Source organism: Phoca vitulina, unplaced genomic scaffold (assembly GCF_004348235.1).
Source record: "Phoca vitulina isolate PV1807 unplaced genomic scaffold, GSC_HSeal_1.0 scaffold6, whole genome shotgun sequence".
In the NCBI taxonomy this organism is placed as follows: Eukaryota; Metazoa; Chordata; class Mammalia; order Carnivora; family Phocidae; genus Phoca; species Phoca vitulina.
In genome coordinates this window covers 52,083,174-52,100,635 of record NW_022589709.1, presented here as the reverse complement: position 1 = coordinate 52,100,635, position 17,462 = coordinate 52,083,174, and the positions used below count along the sequence as shown (strand labels likewise).

Below are 17,462 nucleotides of genomic sequence, written 5' to 3'. Positions count from 1 at the left end.
ATTGTACTCTGGGTTTTGCCTGGAGGCACAGACACATTATTAAAACAATTACCAACCCAGCTAACCTTCCAAATTTAAAACAATGGTGGACATGTTTTGTGTGACATTGGTATGACCACCTAGCATCCATCTTTGTTCCCTCTTTGAGACTGGAGATTGTTTGGCACATGAAAACTCTTAAGTACATGGTCAAAGCCCTAAATGACACTCAAAATAGCATTTCTCTATTAAATACTAAAGTAATACAAATGCGCAAAGTAGTTTTACAAAACTTGCGCTATCATAAAAACAATGCTGTGTATACATTCTAGATTACCACAAAAATATTTCTGGGTTTCTAACTGACATGATACTCAAGTTGGCACTTTAAATGATCTCTTTCCTTTAGTGATTGCTTAAAACTCCTAAACTGGAGGAAAATTATCAAAGGTCAACTATCCAAGGTCTTTTATTCAGAACAATATTAACCTTATTTTGTCATTTCCGGTGTCTCCCTTCCTAGTGTGAAGACTTCTTCATTGCCATAACTTCCAGCTAACAGATCCTTTCTACTCAAGGAGGTTCATCTCTGTTGACCTCGTTGGATTCAGCTGCCTCCCCTTTCATAACTCCCCTATATGTTCCCCAACTGACCAATATTGACTCATATGTAGGGACATCTCTATGCCCTATTCAGCAGGAAGACGTTACAGAAGATGAGATCTTCCACCTTCAACAACCTTAAAGATTTAAGGGTCAAAATTGTTCAGGGGGTAAATGGTGAGGGAACAGAAGGCAAGCTGAAGACAAAGCACAAGCTGACACTCTGCAACCTCCCTCCACCCCCTATTCCTGGGTGGGACATGTGTGACATCCTTCCAGGAATCTCCCAACTATCTTAATGTTAATGCCTTGTTAGGGGAAAAACAACCTTAACTTGACAATGGCAAGGCCTCCAGTATCCTGTGAGTCTTCTTTAACATACGAAAATCCTTTTGAAGCCTCCCTTTTTCCTAACCTCCCCCAACCCCATAGTATATAATCAGCCACCCCTCACAACCGCAGGGGCAGCAGCTCTTTCTGCCCAAGGGTCCTGTCCCTGTGCTTTAATAAAACCACCATTTTGCACCAGAGAATTCTTTCTTGGCTGTTGACTCCAGACCTCCCCCCACCAAACTTCACCTATATTCCAAAACCACATCACCTCCTTTTTCCATCTTCCTTTTTCCCCACCTTCCTTCCCCCAAAACCCTTGTTGACAAAGTGAAGATAAACAAGCATACAATTACACTTGTATATGGCTGGTAGGAGATACCATATATTGTTAAACACATGGGCTTTTTGTATTTCCTATAATCTTCCTACATGAACATCTGGTTTTACTTATAATATGAAAAAAATAGGTAATTTTAAGAGTTGACAGTTTACCCCCAAAATAAACCAAAAATAGCAAAAACAATGTGCTTAGCTTCAGAATAAAAATTAAAATTGTAATAGCTTATATTCCAGTAACTTATTTTTTAAAACCCCGAGGGTAGCTAATTATATGATTTTTACACATTCTAGAAGGAATAATTGACAGCTCAATAACTGTGATGTATTACAGCTCAAGCCTCATCATTATGAATTTCCACACCTGGAAATCAATTCCAACATAAAACATACTCAGTCAATAGCAACTCTATTTTTTTCCTTTCTAAAAACAGCGAGAAATTTTTCTTCAATTTTTTTTTTTTTTAAAAGATTTATCCATTTATTTGCGAGAGAGAGAGTGAGTGCAAAAGAGTGGGGGAGTGGCAGAGGGAGAGAATCTTTAAGCAGAATTCCTGTTGAGCACAGAGCCCAACTTGGATGGGATCCTGGGGTGCCTGGGTGGCTCAGTCGTTAAGCGTCTGCCTTCGGCTCAGGTCATGATCCCAGGGTGCTGGGATCAAGCCCCGCACTCCCCCTGCTTGTGTTCCCTCTCTCGCTGTGTCTCTCTCTGTCAAATAAATAAATAAAATCTTTAAAAAAAAAAAAAAGAAAAAAGATCCATGAGATCCTGACCTGAGCTGAAACCAAGAGTTTAGCTTAGCTGACTGAGCCACTCAGGAGCCCCTCTTTCCTATTTTTTAAAATATAAACTAACCATAATTATTTTTTTAAATATTTTATTTATTTGAGAGAGAGAGAGAGAGAGGGAGTGTGCGTGCGTGCACACACGCGCGCGGGGAGGGGCAGAGGGAGAAGCAGACTCCCTGCTGAGCAGGGAGCTAGAAGTGGGGCTGGATCCCAGGTCCCTGGGATCACAACTCAAGCCAAAGGCAGATGCCCAACTGATTGAGCCACTGAGGCGCCCCTAAACATAATTATTTTAACATTCTACTTTTATCTCAATGATACCCTTTACCACTTCATTTTTAAAATGCATTTCAGGAATATCAACAATATTAGTGACTATTACCAAATATATTTCTTATACCTTTTTCCCTCTAAAGAAATACAGTGAAAAAACAGTTTATAAAATATTAATATCTATGTGTGTGTATAGAGAGGGAGAATTTATTAATCGTTCAACAAAGAAACAAAAGAGGAAAGAAGTTGGTTTCAGGTATTTTCAAACAAGAAGGACAAGGCAATGAGGACAGTTCGAGCTCTGCTATGGACAGGACCCCACAGTATATACAGCACACACTAAAATCTTTTTGTCTGTTCCTCCATAAGTTGCTTTTATTAAAAAAAAAAAAAATCAGAAGACAACATTAAAAATTATCGTCCTCCACAGGAAACATAAAAACTTGTCCTATAATGCAGACAGGCCTAATAAATGAGTCTTTGAAAAGCCTACACTAAATTTTGTAGTCAATTAAAAAAAAAATCTATTTCAGAATAAGCCTAACATTTATATATTATGAAATATACATTTAATTAAACACTGAAGAACATACTACATATCTAGAATATTTAAAGGCTGTAAAAGTATTATTTAAAAATTAATCACTTTTGAGAAAGATATGGCCTATATTTTCCTCCTTCTAAAATAAAAATATAACTTCATACCTCATAATCTGGCCCTCCAAAGTGGGATTTTTTCTTCAGTTCTGTCATGGCATTTTTGTATGCTTCCTCTGTTCTTCTTCTCTTCTCACTTTCCTGTTTTGTTTTAAAAAGAAGCAAGTGAAAAATTATCATTTAGGGTGGGGATTTTCTCTGCATTTCACTGAAATTTTATAATTTGGCCAAACAACAATAACAAAAACCCCACTCTATTCCTGTGAAAAATGAGCTTGATTCGGCCATAGAAAACAGTTTTTCTCTGAGCTATACATTACACACAAGATACCATTTAAATCACTACTAAGATCCATCTTATAGGTAGGTTATGGATTTATTTTTTTAAACATTTTATTTATTTATTTGACAAGAAAGACACACAGCGAGAGAGGGAACACAAGCAGGGGGAGCGGGAGAGGGAGAAGCAGGCTTCCCGCTGAGCAGGGAGCCCTTTGTGGGACTAGATCCCAGCACCCTGGTATCATGACTAACCAAGTGAGCCACCTGGAGCCCTAGGTTATGGATTTAGATGGATTAAGTAACTGCCAAAGCATCTATACTTAAAAAAAACAAAAACAAAGAAAAAAGATAAATTAACACCACAGAAATGCCTACAAGGTATTCATGTGTTTGCTTACCCCACCCCACCCCCAGTAAAAGCTGTATCTATTTTGCTTTCAAGAAAAAAAGCAATGGATACCAGGAAGAAAATAACTCAATTAACAGGTGAAATCAATGAATGTTAAAATATATTCTAAGAAAGATAAATTTCTGGTACTTTCCCACTGCTGGTTAAAACTATTTCAGGGATGAAAAAGAGCTCAGATTTCTACTTTAACCCTCTCCTTCAATCTGTAGTTCTAAGAGGTTAAAAGACCCAAGGTCAATTTAGAAAGGCTGGCTCTGACACCAATCTCAAACTTATTTCTACAACAATGGATTGCACTGGTCAAATCTGATAACTGAAGTCTAACAAGCTTGTAAGGAACCTAATGCCTTTATTCCCTTACCTCAAATACCTAAGGGCTAAATTAAAGTCCACATGAACTCACACAAAGCTAACTACTTCCAAATACCTATCTGAATTAAAGTTCATGCAAATCAGTGAATTAGTTCATTAGAACCAAAGGGTAATTTCTGCATACTCAAGAGAAAGCAGGTCTATAGACCCACCAGAATAGCTAAAATTACAAAACAAAATGAAGAAATACCCACAAAAACCTGACAATACCAAGTGTTGCCAAGGGTGAAGAGCAAATGAATTCTCATCTATTGCTGGTAGAAGTATAAACTGATATAACCACTTTGGAAAATTGTTTGCAATATCCATTGCAGCCAGCATACATCCCATGAACCAACAATTCTACTGCTAGGTATGTACCTATATCCACCAAAAGCTAGATACACGAATGCTCACTGCAGCTTTATTCACAATAGCCAAAATATAAAAAAACCTAAGTGTCTATCAACAGGAAATCTGATAAACAAATTGAAGGCTTACAATGAAATATAATGAAAAAGAATAAACTACCAGTAAATGTAACAACACGAATGAGTCTCACGGTCAATGTTGAGGGGGAAAAAAAGTCAAACACAAGTGTATATATGGTCACGTCCTGAGATGGTGGTATGGTATGGACCAGGGAGGCATGCAGGAAACTTCTAGGTGCTATAAAAATTCCTTATCTAATCTAAGTTGTGGTTACAGGGGTGTATACATAGCGCAAAAATGAGCAAGCAGTACACTTGGTGCATCTCACTGTATTTATGCTATACCTTAATTTTCAAAACTGAACACAACAAAAACATACAGCACAGCTATAATATTCAAAGGATTTAAGGGAAAATGAAAAAAGCATATGAAATTACACACATGAGAGCCTATTAATGTAAGCAAACATCTTCAACGAATAGATTTTCTCTTGCTAACATTGTTAATAACTAAAATTGTTTAATCTCACAATTTTTGGTCTTCTTGGACCTGTCTAGCTAACAATTAAGTATACTTCTATAATAGAAGGGATTATTATTACAGGTAACCAAGTAAAATCATCACCACTAGATATTAATTTTCTATTATTCAGCTGAAAGAATAATGGAACTGACATTAGAAATCAAAGTATAAACAATTCTGCTATCAAACAGCTGTTATTATATCACCTATTACCTATTTAATTGCTCTCCTTAGATTAAGCTCCTTGAGGGACAATTTCCTGTTTATTGCTGTTTCCCCATTTCTAGCTTAGAGCTTAGCACAGTATAAGCATATAAATACTTTTCGAATGAAACAGAAATTTCAATTAAACAATATTAAATTATCACTGTACTTTCCTTCCCAAATATATAAATTACTTAAAAATTTGTTGATAAACAACACTCTCTATTCAAGAACTTTCTATTCCTTATAGAGTGTGTGTATAACACACACACATATACATGTATGAACACCACACATATACATATAACATAGGTATACACACACACATACATACTGCATATCAAACATACCCACACTCTTACATTTCATATAAAATGTAACTGGGATCCTATTTCAACTTAGAGAAAAAATTATAGTGAATAAGATTTGACATCAGACCTGTAAAAGACTATAAAATGCAGTAGTTTCTCAATTTCAATTAATATTGCCATCTTTTGTGGCTTTTCTTTGCTTAGATGTTGCACAGAAAAGCAACAAAATTATTTTTTCACAGATCCTTTATTGCTCCTCAATGAAGAAAAAGAATAGATAAGACTGACAACAGTGAAGTTAAGCAAAAGTTTACTTCCCTTTTCAGCACTGCAAGTAAGAAACTTGATTGCTGAAAGGATGGGAAAGCCAGGTTTCATTTTTAATGAATATTTTTTAGGTATTTTGATTAGAATATATGAATGAAGATGATGATCCCTTAGTGAAGGATAAAAAGACAAGAGACTGAAACCTTAAGAGAAAAGTGCGACAAAGTTTAAAATAAGCTAGTCTGGACAAGTTGAACGATTCTCTTGAGCTACGTCTAATGAGTTAAGGGGTTGTCCTGTTTTCTCAACACATTATTTTTGTGTGTACATGGAATCTTCTAAAAAATAAATTTGATTCACACTGTTAGAGAGTTGAAATCTCTGAAGATAAAATAGTTTGACTCCAGAATAATGAAATGTCTGTACCTTAAATATACATTTTCACTGCTTGTTTTTAAAGAATATGTATTACCAGTCAATATGGTTTACTGTCACCTACACTTGAGAATTCTTTTCTTCTACACAGGGGGACTTCCTTAAATACACAGTACTAATCAAACCCCTGGCCATCCTGCCATTAATCATCAGTGGTAACATTGCTTTACCTAGTTTCCTGCTCAAATTGATTAGACCTTCAAACACTAAAAGCAATTTGACTCATTCAAGAATGACAGGATTCTGACTAATGTCTGGCCTAGTATTCAGAGCTGTAATATAAAATAGAGTAAAATTCTTCCAACTGCTACTTAGCATCTCTGGACCAGTCTCTGGGCCTCTCAGTTCCTTGTATAAAATGCTGGCATTAGACAAGAACTAAATCTTCTAAGATATGTTATAGTTCTAACATTTTATTATTTTCCTGATGTTGAATTCTAAATAGAAGTTTTCCTACTAAACAAATTTACTGAGCCATAGTTGACATTAGGAACTAAAGATTCATATTGTAATGTTACTATCAGTGCTGAAGTTTAAACAAAGGTGGAAGCAGGTGAACATGAGGCAAATGTTCCATGAACAACATGTGTTAAATAATAGCACAATGACCCTGGAAAGTATATATGGCTACAAATGCAGTAAGTTAATGTTTAACTTGATAAATTGGTGTTTCAGTTCATATAACTTAAATGCAGCTTCACATATTTCACAATAAAGCTAGGTAATGTGAAGTGGCTCATCATTTCTATTCCAAGGCATTACTATTACTACTACAAAAATTTCTCTATTAAAATCCTACCACAAATTTGTGTTGTATAGTAACTGAATACATAACTGGTAAATCTCACTAGGAAAATGAGTTTAAGATGCCTACAAACTTTCAGAGGAGTAGTACCCCCGGCTACTTCTATCAATCCCAATAGGTTTTTCCCTAAGAAGTTAGTTTAAATGTTCAATCAATATATAAAGCTGAAATAAAATCAGATCATTTTTTAAGAGGAAGAAAAATGAGACTTACCTTATCCAGTCTCTTTTGCCAGCTGTCCTCACGTTTTACCATTAGTTCGATACAATGAGAAAGTGTAGCAAGGATTCCCGCAGTAGTTGCTTTAAAAGTTATTGCCTCCCCTTTAAAGTCTATGCCATTAATTCCTCTTGGTGTTACATGTGGAAATACTGGGGGGGGGGCGGGGGCGGAGGGGAAAGGTTACTCACTGGAAGTGTTTCTAATGAAGAAATAACTCTTCATCACAACTTAAAACTAGAAAATGTTTAAAACCCAGCAAGCCAGAGCAGGCTTTTGGATTATAATTTCCCTCTTGTTGGCCAACATATAAAAATTCCCATTCCATACTCCATAAGCAAAGAAGCTTGCAGCAGCATATGTACTTTCATATCTTTTTTTCTGGGTTCTGTTTCCTAAAATCTATTTGCTGTACTGCACCCAGTGAACAAAGTGGTAGGAGGAATAATACTTTAACAATAACACCCTGCCAGCTTAAAGCGGGACCAAATTACGGCAAGAACTACCTTACATTCTGAGAGACCTAAAATTGAAAAAACACCTGACAATAAACTATAGAACTGAATACGGTCATGTAAAACTTTTAAATAAATATCCACAATTAAGTTTGAGACCAATGCACATATTAAATGGCTCTTATGTTTACATTTTATAATTTTAACTCAGAGTTCGCCTTTGAATTAATGAAAAATCTTACAACTCAACAAGATGCAAGCAAGACAGCACAATATCTTATACTCTTACCTAATAAGAAATCATTCCAATAGAACACTTATAGGTGAAATAATGATACTTTCAACTTTAAAAACTCATGTAGATACGACAGCAAAGGTATAATCCACAAAAGAAAAACCGATAGAGTGAACTTCATCAAAATTTAAAATTTCTGCTCTTAAAAGTATTGTTAAAAGAATGAAGGTTATGTAGAATGAATAAGTCTACAGGTCTAATGTATGGCACTATCACTATAATTAATAATACTGTGCTGAATACTAGAAATTTGCTGAGACAGATTTCAGGTACGGTCATTACAAACAAAAATGGTAACTATGTGAGGAGATGATATGTTAAACAGCTTGACTGCAGGAATCATTTCACTATGAATATCAAATCATGTTATATATCTTAAATACATATAATTTCCATTTTAAAATACTTACAAAAAGAGAATGAAGAGACAAGCCACAGACTACAAGAAAATCTTTGCACAGCATATAGCTAATAAAGGATTTGTATCCTTTATCAATATATGTTACATATAACATATATTAATATAGAATATTGACACATTCTATACTTCAATATAGAATATACACTGTCATCTCAAAACTTAATGATAAGAAAATATATAACCCAACTAAAAAATTGGACAAAAGATTTGAACACTCTTCAACAGAGATATGGACAGCAAATAAGCACATGAAAAGATGCTCAATACCATTAGTTACTAGGGAAATACAAAAAAAAAAAACCATAACAAGACACCACTACATACCTACTGTAAGACTAAAATTTGTTTTATGTTTTAAAAGATTTATTTATTTGAGAGAGAGAGAGAGAGAGCACGGACACGTGAGCAGGGGAGGAGCAGAGGGAGAGGGAGAATCCCTGAGCAGACCCCCCTCTGAGCATGGAGTCCCACACAGGGCTGGATCCCAGGACCCTGACACCATCATCTGAGTGGAAACCAAGAGTTGGCCACTTAACCAACTGAGCCACCTAGGCATCCCAAGACTAAAATTTAAAGACTGACCATGCCAAGTGTTGGTGGGGATTTGGAGGAACCAGGACTATCCTATATGGCTGGTAAAATGAACCTTGGTGGCTGTTTGTTTTTTTAAAGATTTTATTTATTTATTTGAGAGAGAGTGAGAGAGAGCATGAGAGGGGAGAGGGTCAGAGGGAGAAGCAGACTCCCTGCTGAGCTGGGAGCCTGATGCGGGACTTGATCCTGGGACTCCAGGATCATGACCTGAGCCTAAGGCAGCCACTTAAATAACTGAGCCACCCAGGTGCCCCTCTTGGTGGTTTTTTAAAAAGTTAAATATACACCTACCCTATGATTCAGCCATTCCACTACTGAGTATTGACCTCAAATAAAATATATGTCTATAAAAACACTGCACATGAATGCTCATAGCAGCATTATTTGTAATAGCCAAAAACTATAAAAACCCAAATGTCCATCAAGAGATGAATGGATAAGCAAACTGTGTTGTATCAACACAAGGGAATACTACTTAGCAATGAAAAGAAATCAAATACTAATACAAACAGTAACATGATGAATCTCTAAGAAAGAAACCAGGCCAAAACCCTCCCACATACTGCATGAGTCCATTTATATTAAACCTGAGAATATGCAAACTAACCTATAGCGACAAAAAAAGAGATCAGAATGGTTGTTTGGGAATAGGGAGAGGAGGGATGACAAAGAGATGGAGCAAACTTTTGAGGGTGATAGATATGATAATGATCTTGATTATAATATCTTCAGGATAATATAAAAACTGACCAAATCATGCACTTTAAATAATGTGCAGTTTACTGTAGGTTAATTATATCTCAATAAAGCTGTTAAAAATTTTTTTCTTATATTTTCTGAAAAGCCTTTCTATCATTGTAAATTCTATATTTTCTATCACTCTTACCAAGATTGCAGTTTCATTATAAACTATTTTTATTAATGTAATGAAATCAAAGGTCATCTGTGTTCTGCATAAAAGAATGTGTACAACTAAAATAATGTGTCCTCTTCTGCTGAATGCTAATTTATATACTTAATATATATAAACTTTATATAGAAGATGAAAGAGTGACATGAAATGTTTTTGAAAAAACTCTAGAAATACAGAAATGTACATCTTCAGCTGTACTTACTACTTTCAGAAGCAGCCACCTAAAATCCTTTTCAGAATGATACAGTGATTATGTCATAGACTAAGCTTTCAAACAGTTGATATTTTCAACACTTTATTTTAGTGTCTCACACACAGTAATGTCTCTGAAATAAATCTCTCATGTTACATCTGTTAGTAAATGAAAGTCATGATGACAAAACCTCACCTTAATCTGTTATCCACTGGGCTCCTCTAAGTACTGGTTACTTTGATTTTTCCTCCAAGTCTCTTATACCTTATACTGTAGAACTGTATCAATCTTGATGGGAAAACTTAAGTAGAACTCTGAAATACTTGGTAATTTTAGATGAGCATACTCATCTAAATATCTCAGCTAAAAACAAGGAAGTGACTATTTTATTTTTTTTTCTTTTTTAGAGAAGGGGAGAGAGAAAGGAAGGGGTGGGGGGAGGCGGAGAGGGAAACAGAGAATCTTAAGCAGGCTCCATGCCCAGCCCAGAGCCTGATGCAGGGCTTGATCTCACACCTTGAGATCATAACCTGAGCCGAAATCAGGAGTTGGACGCTTAACTGACTGAGCCACCCATGTGCCCTACCCACACCCCCGCCACTTTACTTTCTTTCTTTTCTCCTCTTCTTCCTTCCCTTTTTTTTTTAGAGAGGGAAGGGGGGGGAACTCTTAAAAGAGACAAAGTGACATGCCATAGTTTCCTCTGGGAAAATGATACACTGGAATATAAGGAAATAAAAAATATGTGACTGTAACCATGTCAATGAAAGGCAAAAATGGAAGAAATCAGAAAATGACCTGTAAATCTAGATTTGTAAGTATTAGGCTCCAAAGATTACCATTCAGATTTATAGTTCTTTCAGTTGAACTCTTAACCTTATATACTTTAAAACTCTTTTAAAGGTATGAACACTCAGAAAATTAAGGAACCTATAAATTCACATCAACATGTCAAAAATAAAAACAAATGCTGAGAGAGGCTGAGCTATTTGAAATCCTTTCATTTCATTAAGACTCTCAAACACTATTTTTGAATAGTAGGCAACATAAGGGGGAATCCCCAGTTTCTGTAGTGAGTTTTTCTCATTTCCTTACATCAGAAAGATTGTATATGTGTCTGTATGTGTGTGTGTGTGGTACACAGACACACAGGAACAGAAAAATATTGGCACGTAAGTCCTTCTGAACATACAGGATGGCAATTTGTTTAAATCTCTCACCTGTCTACTATGATAAAGAAGAAACATGGTTGAAGACTATGACACTGATATCAATCACACTAGGGTCAACAATCAGTTAGTTCTGGACTAGTGGCCTATTGCAGACGTGCTTTCTCTAAGATACAGTTGGCTAAAAAACTGAATTTAAAATATTTTCACATGAAAAAAGTCTCCGAGCTAAATGGGGATGAAAGTGACTGGTGGTACAAATTTTCTGTTTGGGCAGTTAATGCACAGGCACACAGATTAGGTTGAAAGAAAGAACAGCGTATTGCTCATGTTTCCTAGAGTAATGCATGTTTCATTAACACTTTTCCTCTTAGTGAGTTTCATCGAGAGTATACCTTGATTTGATAGATCAGTTAATATCTATAGTCATTCTTTTATATAGTTGATGACATGACAAAATGTTCTTGTATATTATTTACAAAATATGAAGAGATGTAAGTTAGGAAACTGGTCAGAAAATATAGCTAAATGGTAACAACTGGAAAATATAAAAGACACAAAAAATCCACATATGTGGCCATCTTCAACATTTAATACAATTTAATCATAAGAAATGAGGGTTTAGGTAGGGAATTTTTGATTTTAGATTGCTTTAATCTAAACTAAAGGCGAAAAAATCTAAGCGTATTAAGTCAGCTATTTAGTCTATTTTTTAATAACAGTTTTATTGAGATATAATTCACATACCACAAAATGGACTCAACATGTACAATTAAACAGTTTTTAGTATATTCATAGGTTTGTACAAGCATCACAACAATCAAGTTCAGGACATTTTCACAAACCACCCTGAAAAATCCCATACACATTAGCAGTCACTTCCCAGTCCTACACCTACTCACCAATTTACAGTCTTCAGAGTATAAGGTTTTTGCTTCTTTTGTTAAGTTTATTCCCAAGCATTTAATTCTTTTTATAAACTGCCATAAAGATACTACCATAAATGAAACCATTACCTTAACCTTCACATTGTTCATTGCTAGTGTATAAATACAATTTTTTTTTTAAGTAAGCTCTATATCCAATGTGAGCTTGAACTCATGACTCCAAGATCAAGAGTCACATACTCCATTAAATGAGCCAGCCAAGCACCCCACAATTGATTTTTTATATATTGATCTTATTCCCTGCAATCTTGCTGAACTCATGTTAGTTCTAATAGTTTTTTAGTGGATTTCTTATGCTTTTTTGCTATACAAGATAATGGCATCTTCAAATAGAAATAGTCTTAATTCTTCCTTCTGAATTGGGATGCCTTTTATTTATTTTTCTTGTCCAGTTGTCCTAGCTAGAATCTTTAATGCAGCGCTGAACAGAAGTGGCAAGAATGGACATGTTCCTGATATCAGGGGAAAAGCATTCACTCTTTCACCATTAAATGTGATGTTCATTGTGGGTTTTTCACAGATACTTTGGGTAGTCATTCCTAGTTTTTTGAGTGTTTTTATCATGAAAGAGTATTAGATTTTGTCAAATGTTTTTTCAACATCTACTGAGATGACCACCAGTTTTGGCCTTTATTCTACTGATATGATTATTTTATCAACTGATTTTCTCATGTTAAGCTAACTGCATTCTGGGATAAATCCCTTCTGGTAATGGTGTATAATCCTTTTTAGATGTTGCTGGATTTGGTTTGCCAGTACTTTATTGAGTATTTGTATCTATATTCATAAGAGATATTGGTCTATAGTTTTGCGATATCTTTGTCTTGTTTTGGTATCAAGGTAAAACTGGCCTCAGCAAACAATTTAAGAAGTATTCCTCCTAAAGTTTGGAAGAATTTGTGAAGAAATAGCATTAATTCTTCTTTAAATGTTTAGAATTAAGCAGTGAGGCCATCTGAGGCTGGGCTTTTCTTTGTGGGAAGTTTTTACTAATTATATCTCTTTATTTATTATTGGTCTATTTGCATTTTCTATGTCTACTTGAGTCAAGTTCAGTAGTTTGTGCCTTTCTAAGACTTCTGTCCATTTCATCTAAGTTATCAAATTTGTCGGCATACATTTATTTATTGCCTTCCCCTTTAATCCTTAATAATCCTTAATAATCAGTAGTAATAACCTTCCTTTCATTTCTGATTTTAGTAATTTGAATCTTCTCTTTATTTTGATCAGTTTAGCTAATAATTTTAATATCTTTTTGGGGTGCCTGGGCAGCTCAGTGGGTTGAGCGTCTGCCTTCGGCTCTGGTCATGATCCTGGGATCGAGCCCCACATTGGGCTCCCTGCTCAGTGGGGAGTCTGCTTCTCCCTCTGCTCCCCCCACCCCCGCTCATGTTCTCTCTCTTGGTCTCTCTCAAGTAAATAAATAAAATCTTTAAAAAAAAAATTTGGTATCTTTTCAAAGAATGAAGTTATAGTTTGTGTTTTTTGATTAATTCATCAAAATTTAATTTTGGTATCTTTAATTTTGTTAATTTGGTATCTTTTCAAAGAACCAATTTATAGTTTCTGTTGTTTTTTGAGTCTCTCTTTTTTTTTAAAGATTTTATTCATTTGAGAGAGAGTGAGACAGAGAGAATAGGTGGGGGGAGGGGCAGAGGGAGAGGGAGAAGCAGACTCCCCACTGAGCAGGGAGCCCGATGAGGGGCTTGATCCCAGGCACAACCTGAACCCATGGTAGATGCTTAACCATGTGAGCCACCCAGGCGACCCTCTTTCTTCTTTTATAATAAAGGTGTTTCAACTATACATTTCCCTCTAAGCACAGCTTTAGCTGCAGCCCATCTGTTTTGGTATCTTGTATTTTTGCTTTCATTCATCTCACAATATTTTCTAATTTCCTTTGTGATTTTTGTCTTTAATTCACTGGTTATGTAGGAGTGTGTTAATTTCTATGTATTTATGAATTTTCTAAATTTCTGTCATTGATCTCAAATTTTATCCCATTGTGGATGTACTTTGTATGATTTCAATTCTTTTAAATTAGTTGGAGCTTGTTTTATGGCCAAGAATAAGCTCTCTCCTGAAGAATGTTACATGTACTACTGAGAAGAACATATATTCTCCTATTGTTAAGTGGAGTATTCTGTACATGTCTACCAGGTCTGATTGTTTATAAGTATTTTATTTCCTTATTGGTCTTTTTCCTACTTTTTCTATCAATTGTTGAAAGCTAGATATTTAAGTCTCAAACTATTACTACTGAATTGTCTTTTTTTTTCCTCTTCAATTTGGTCAGGTTTTGGTCCATGTATTTTGGGGTTCTGTTATTACATGCAACTACATGTTACAATTGTTATATCTTTCTGATGAATTGAAACTGTCATCATAAAGTCTCCCCTTTTGACCCTAGAAATATAAATTAAGAAAAGATGACACAGCATATAACAGAAGAAAATTTACATTAGAGGTAAATAAGAAGTTTATTCACAAAAGATTGAGCAGTCCTTCTGCCATGATCTAAACTCCTGAGGTCTTTAACTAAGGAAGGTGTTTTTGTAACCAAAAACTCCTCCTCTGGTCTAAAATTCAAATTACTTTAATTGCCTTTCTTCTCATCTTAGAACCTGTGGATGTTTTACTCTACTCTTCAAAACCCACCCCTAATCCTATTCTTGAAATACATACAACTTACTATCAGGTTGGTATACTAGTTTTACATTTTTAAAAACTTAACATATTGCTATCACAATATGTGATCTAAACCAAATGATGGCTATAATGGTGAGTATCATTATAATGACCACTCTCAAGAATGAAGTATCATTTCTCCTTTTTCTGATGCTTGTTGGATCTAGCAGAAAGACCCTGTCTTTATTTGAGAGATGACTGACACCCTAATCCCAGGCTATGATTAAGTAGTACCAGGTTTTTAAAGACTTCATGTTTTGTTCACTTTACCAGATTATATACAAAGCTTCCAACTTATTTCTAGAGGTTAACCACAGAAAGATACTTTCCATCTATGGTGATTAACAAGAGTTAATTTTCATCAACACTAAGAAAGGAATTACTTTAAACAGTGAATTCCAGAAGTGTACTTAAAACATGACTCATGATTTAAAAAATTATACAAACATCTTGTAGGATATTTCTCAAAATGACTTTAATAACCCTGTCTTCTGTTGCTTGGTTTCAAGGCTCTTTTCAAAAAAAGAGAGACTGGAGGCTTTCCTCAAATGTCTGGAAATCTGGCTATCTGTTCATATTTAAGAGTAAATTACTGGAAGCTCTGTAAGCATTAGCAGGGTTTTTTAATTAGTGGACTTAATCAAAGGGTGATCTGGTAGTGAGACAGCTTTTTCATGGTAGACATAGAAAATCTCTATTTATAGGTCCTTTCTTTGTGGTCATTCAGCATCTACAGAGTTATGTTCTAATTTCGTATCAGAAAATATATGCTTGGTTGATGCGTATTCTGGAAACACAGTAGAAGAAAGGAGCTGCAGTAAGTAGACTTTCATTTAGTGCCTGGCTTAGGGTTCTCGGATAAATTTCAACAATCAGTTTGTAAATTTCCACGTAATCCCTTTAACATAGGCCAATACACCTATCCTTTACTATGTCAGGTATTCCTGAATCTAGAACCCTCCAGTTCAATTTCTACAGAAAGTAAGTTTCCCTTCAATTCTGGGGAATGTAGGCAGGGGAGCTGACCAGGACGGAAGACTGGACCTGAAAGTTTTACAATTTTTTCAATAATTTTTTCAATGTCCAAACAAAATCTTTTTTCTATTAAAGCAGATTATACATTGTGAAATTTAAATGTAATTTGAAAGAATCTTTCCAAAATAATCCTCTAATTTCATAAAGGCAAATCTAGATGACTCAGTAAGGTTCAATATTTTAGTTCCAAGTTGGAAGGACCAGTTTGTAGTAAGAAGCTAGTATTTTGCAAGACTAGGAGGGGGCAGGTCATAAGGAGGAAGAGAGCCATGATGAAAATAAGAAACAGGAAGAGGGAAAGAAGGATAAAATGGGGAGAAAGAAGCATCAGACTTTAGTATCAATAATGGAATATTCCACTGTGATCTCTGAAATAGAAAATTAATGCCATGAATACAACAATTCGAAAAATTATTTGAAAATAGGTATAAATTATACTTCACATTCTTTCACAACTTTAGCAAAAATAAGCACAATTAGATTAACTTATTTTTTCACAAAGTCTTATTTTTGTAATTAAAAAAATTTTTTTGCAAACCTACTCATTTTTTCTTAAGGTATGTCAAAAGAAGAGTACTGACTATGAATCACAGGTTCCTGGTTTTGTTTGTTTAAGATTCCTCATGTAAGTGATACCATGCAGTATTTGTCTTTGGTTTATTTCTTTTACTACAAGGCCCTTGAGGTTCATCCATGTTGTCACAAAGCACAGCTTTCTTTCTTTTTTTTTTCAAAGATTCCATTTATTTGTCAGAGAGAGAGGGAGAGACAGAGAGAGCACAAGCAGGGGGAGGGGCAGGCAGAGGGAGAAGCAGGCTCCCTGCTGAGCAAGGAGCCCCTATGCAGGGACTCGCAAATCACAGGTTTCAAATGAACAATTCAGAATTCCATCTAATAAGTTAGCCGTTATAAACAGAGCAACAATAAGTGAGTATATGAAATAAGCCACCCTGCTCCTGGGTCTGTAAACAACTGCACTATGAAATCAGAGCTATTTTTAATTTTCCTTTAATAACACTGAATATGTACTTTTCAACACCAGTTTATTGAGTGGAGACAGAAAAGAATGTTAAACAGAGAAATATACTCTAAATAAACATTCAAATTCCATTATAATGCTTCCCCCAAGAAATAAACTTTCAGTACTAGAAACTGATTTTACCAAATACTGCTGAAATAAGTGGGCCAATGTCTGGAATTCAGAATGAGTCTTGTTAGATAATGAGTGGCCATTATTATTTAATGTCAGAATATATATTTTACTTACATGTCTTTTCCTAGAAGGAACTTTCATTTTCCAGTAGTTACACTGCTTTTAAAAAATTGCTCAATTAGATAATTATTCTTGTTATATAGTTATTATATAACTTTAGAAAAAACACTTTACGTAGCTGAGAGGAAAAAAATGTACTACTTACACTTTTCCTTATTGCCATTAGTGTTATGCAAGAAGTCTCCATCAGAACGTGTTGTAGGAAAGTCATCTTCATCATCTTCTACAACTAAATAAAATATATTTAAGGATATTAGGGTGAAAGGAAATAG

At 35.0% G+C, this 17,462-nt stretch overlaps 1 protein-coding gene across 2 annotated transcripts in view; it reads right to left on the bottom strand.

The window, feature by feature from the left end:
* Positions 1–17,462, bottom strand: part of CERT1 (ceramide transporter 1) — a 112,725-nt gene that overhangs the window by 36,242 nt on the left and 59,021 nt on the right. For both annotated transcript variants that reach the window (XM_032404182.1, XM_032404181.1), the window contains exons 6-8: positions 17,336–17,419; positions 7,202–7,359; positions 3,019–3,111 (exon numbers count right to left, since the gene is read on the bottom strand). In XM_032404182.1, the coding sequence (XP_032260073.1) occupies positions 3,019–3,111; positions 7,202–7,359; positions 17,336–17,419 (335 nt within the window). The remainder of the gene's footprint in view (positions 1–3,018; positions 3,112–7,201; positions 7,360–17,335; positions 17,420–17,462) is intronic.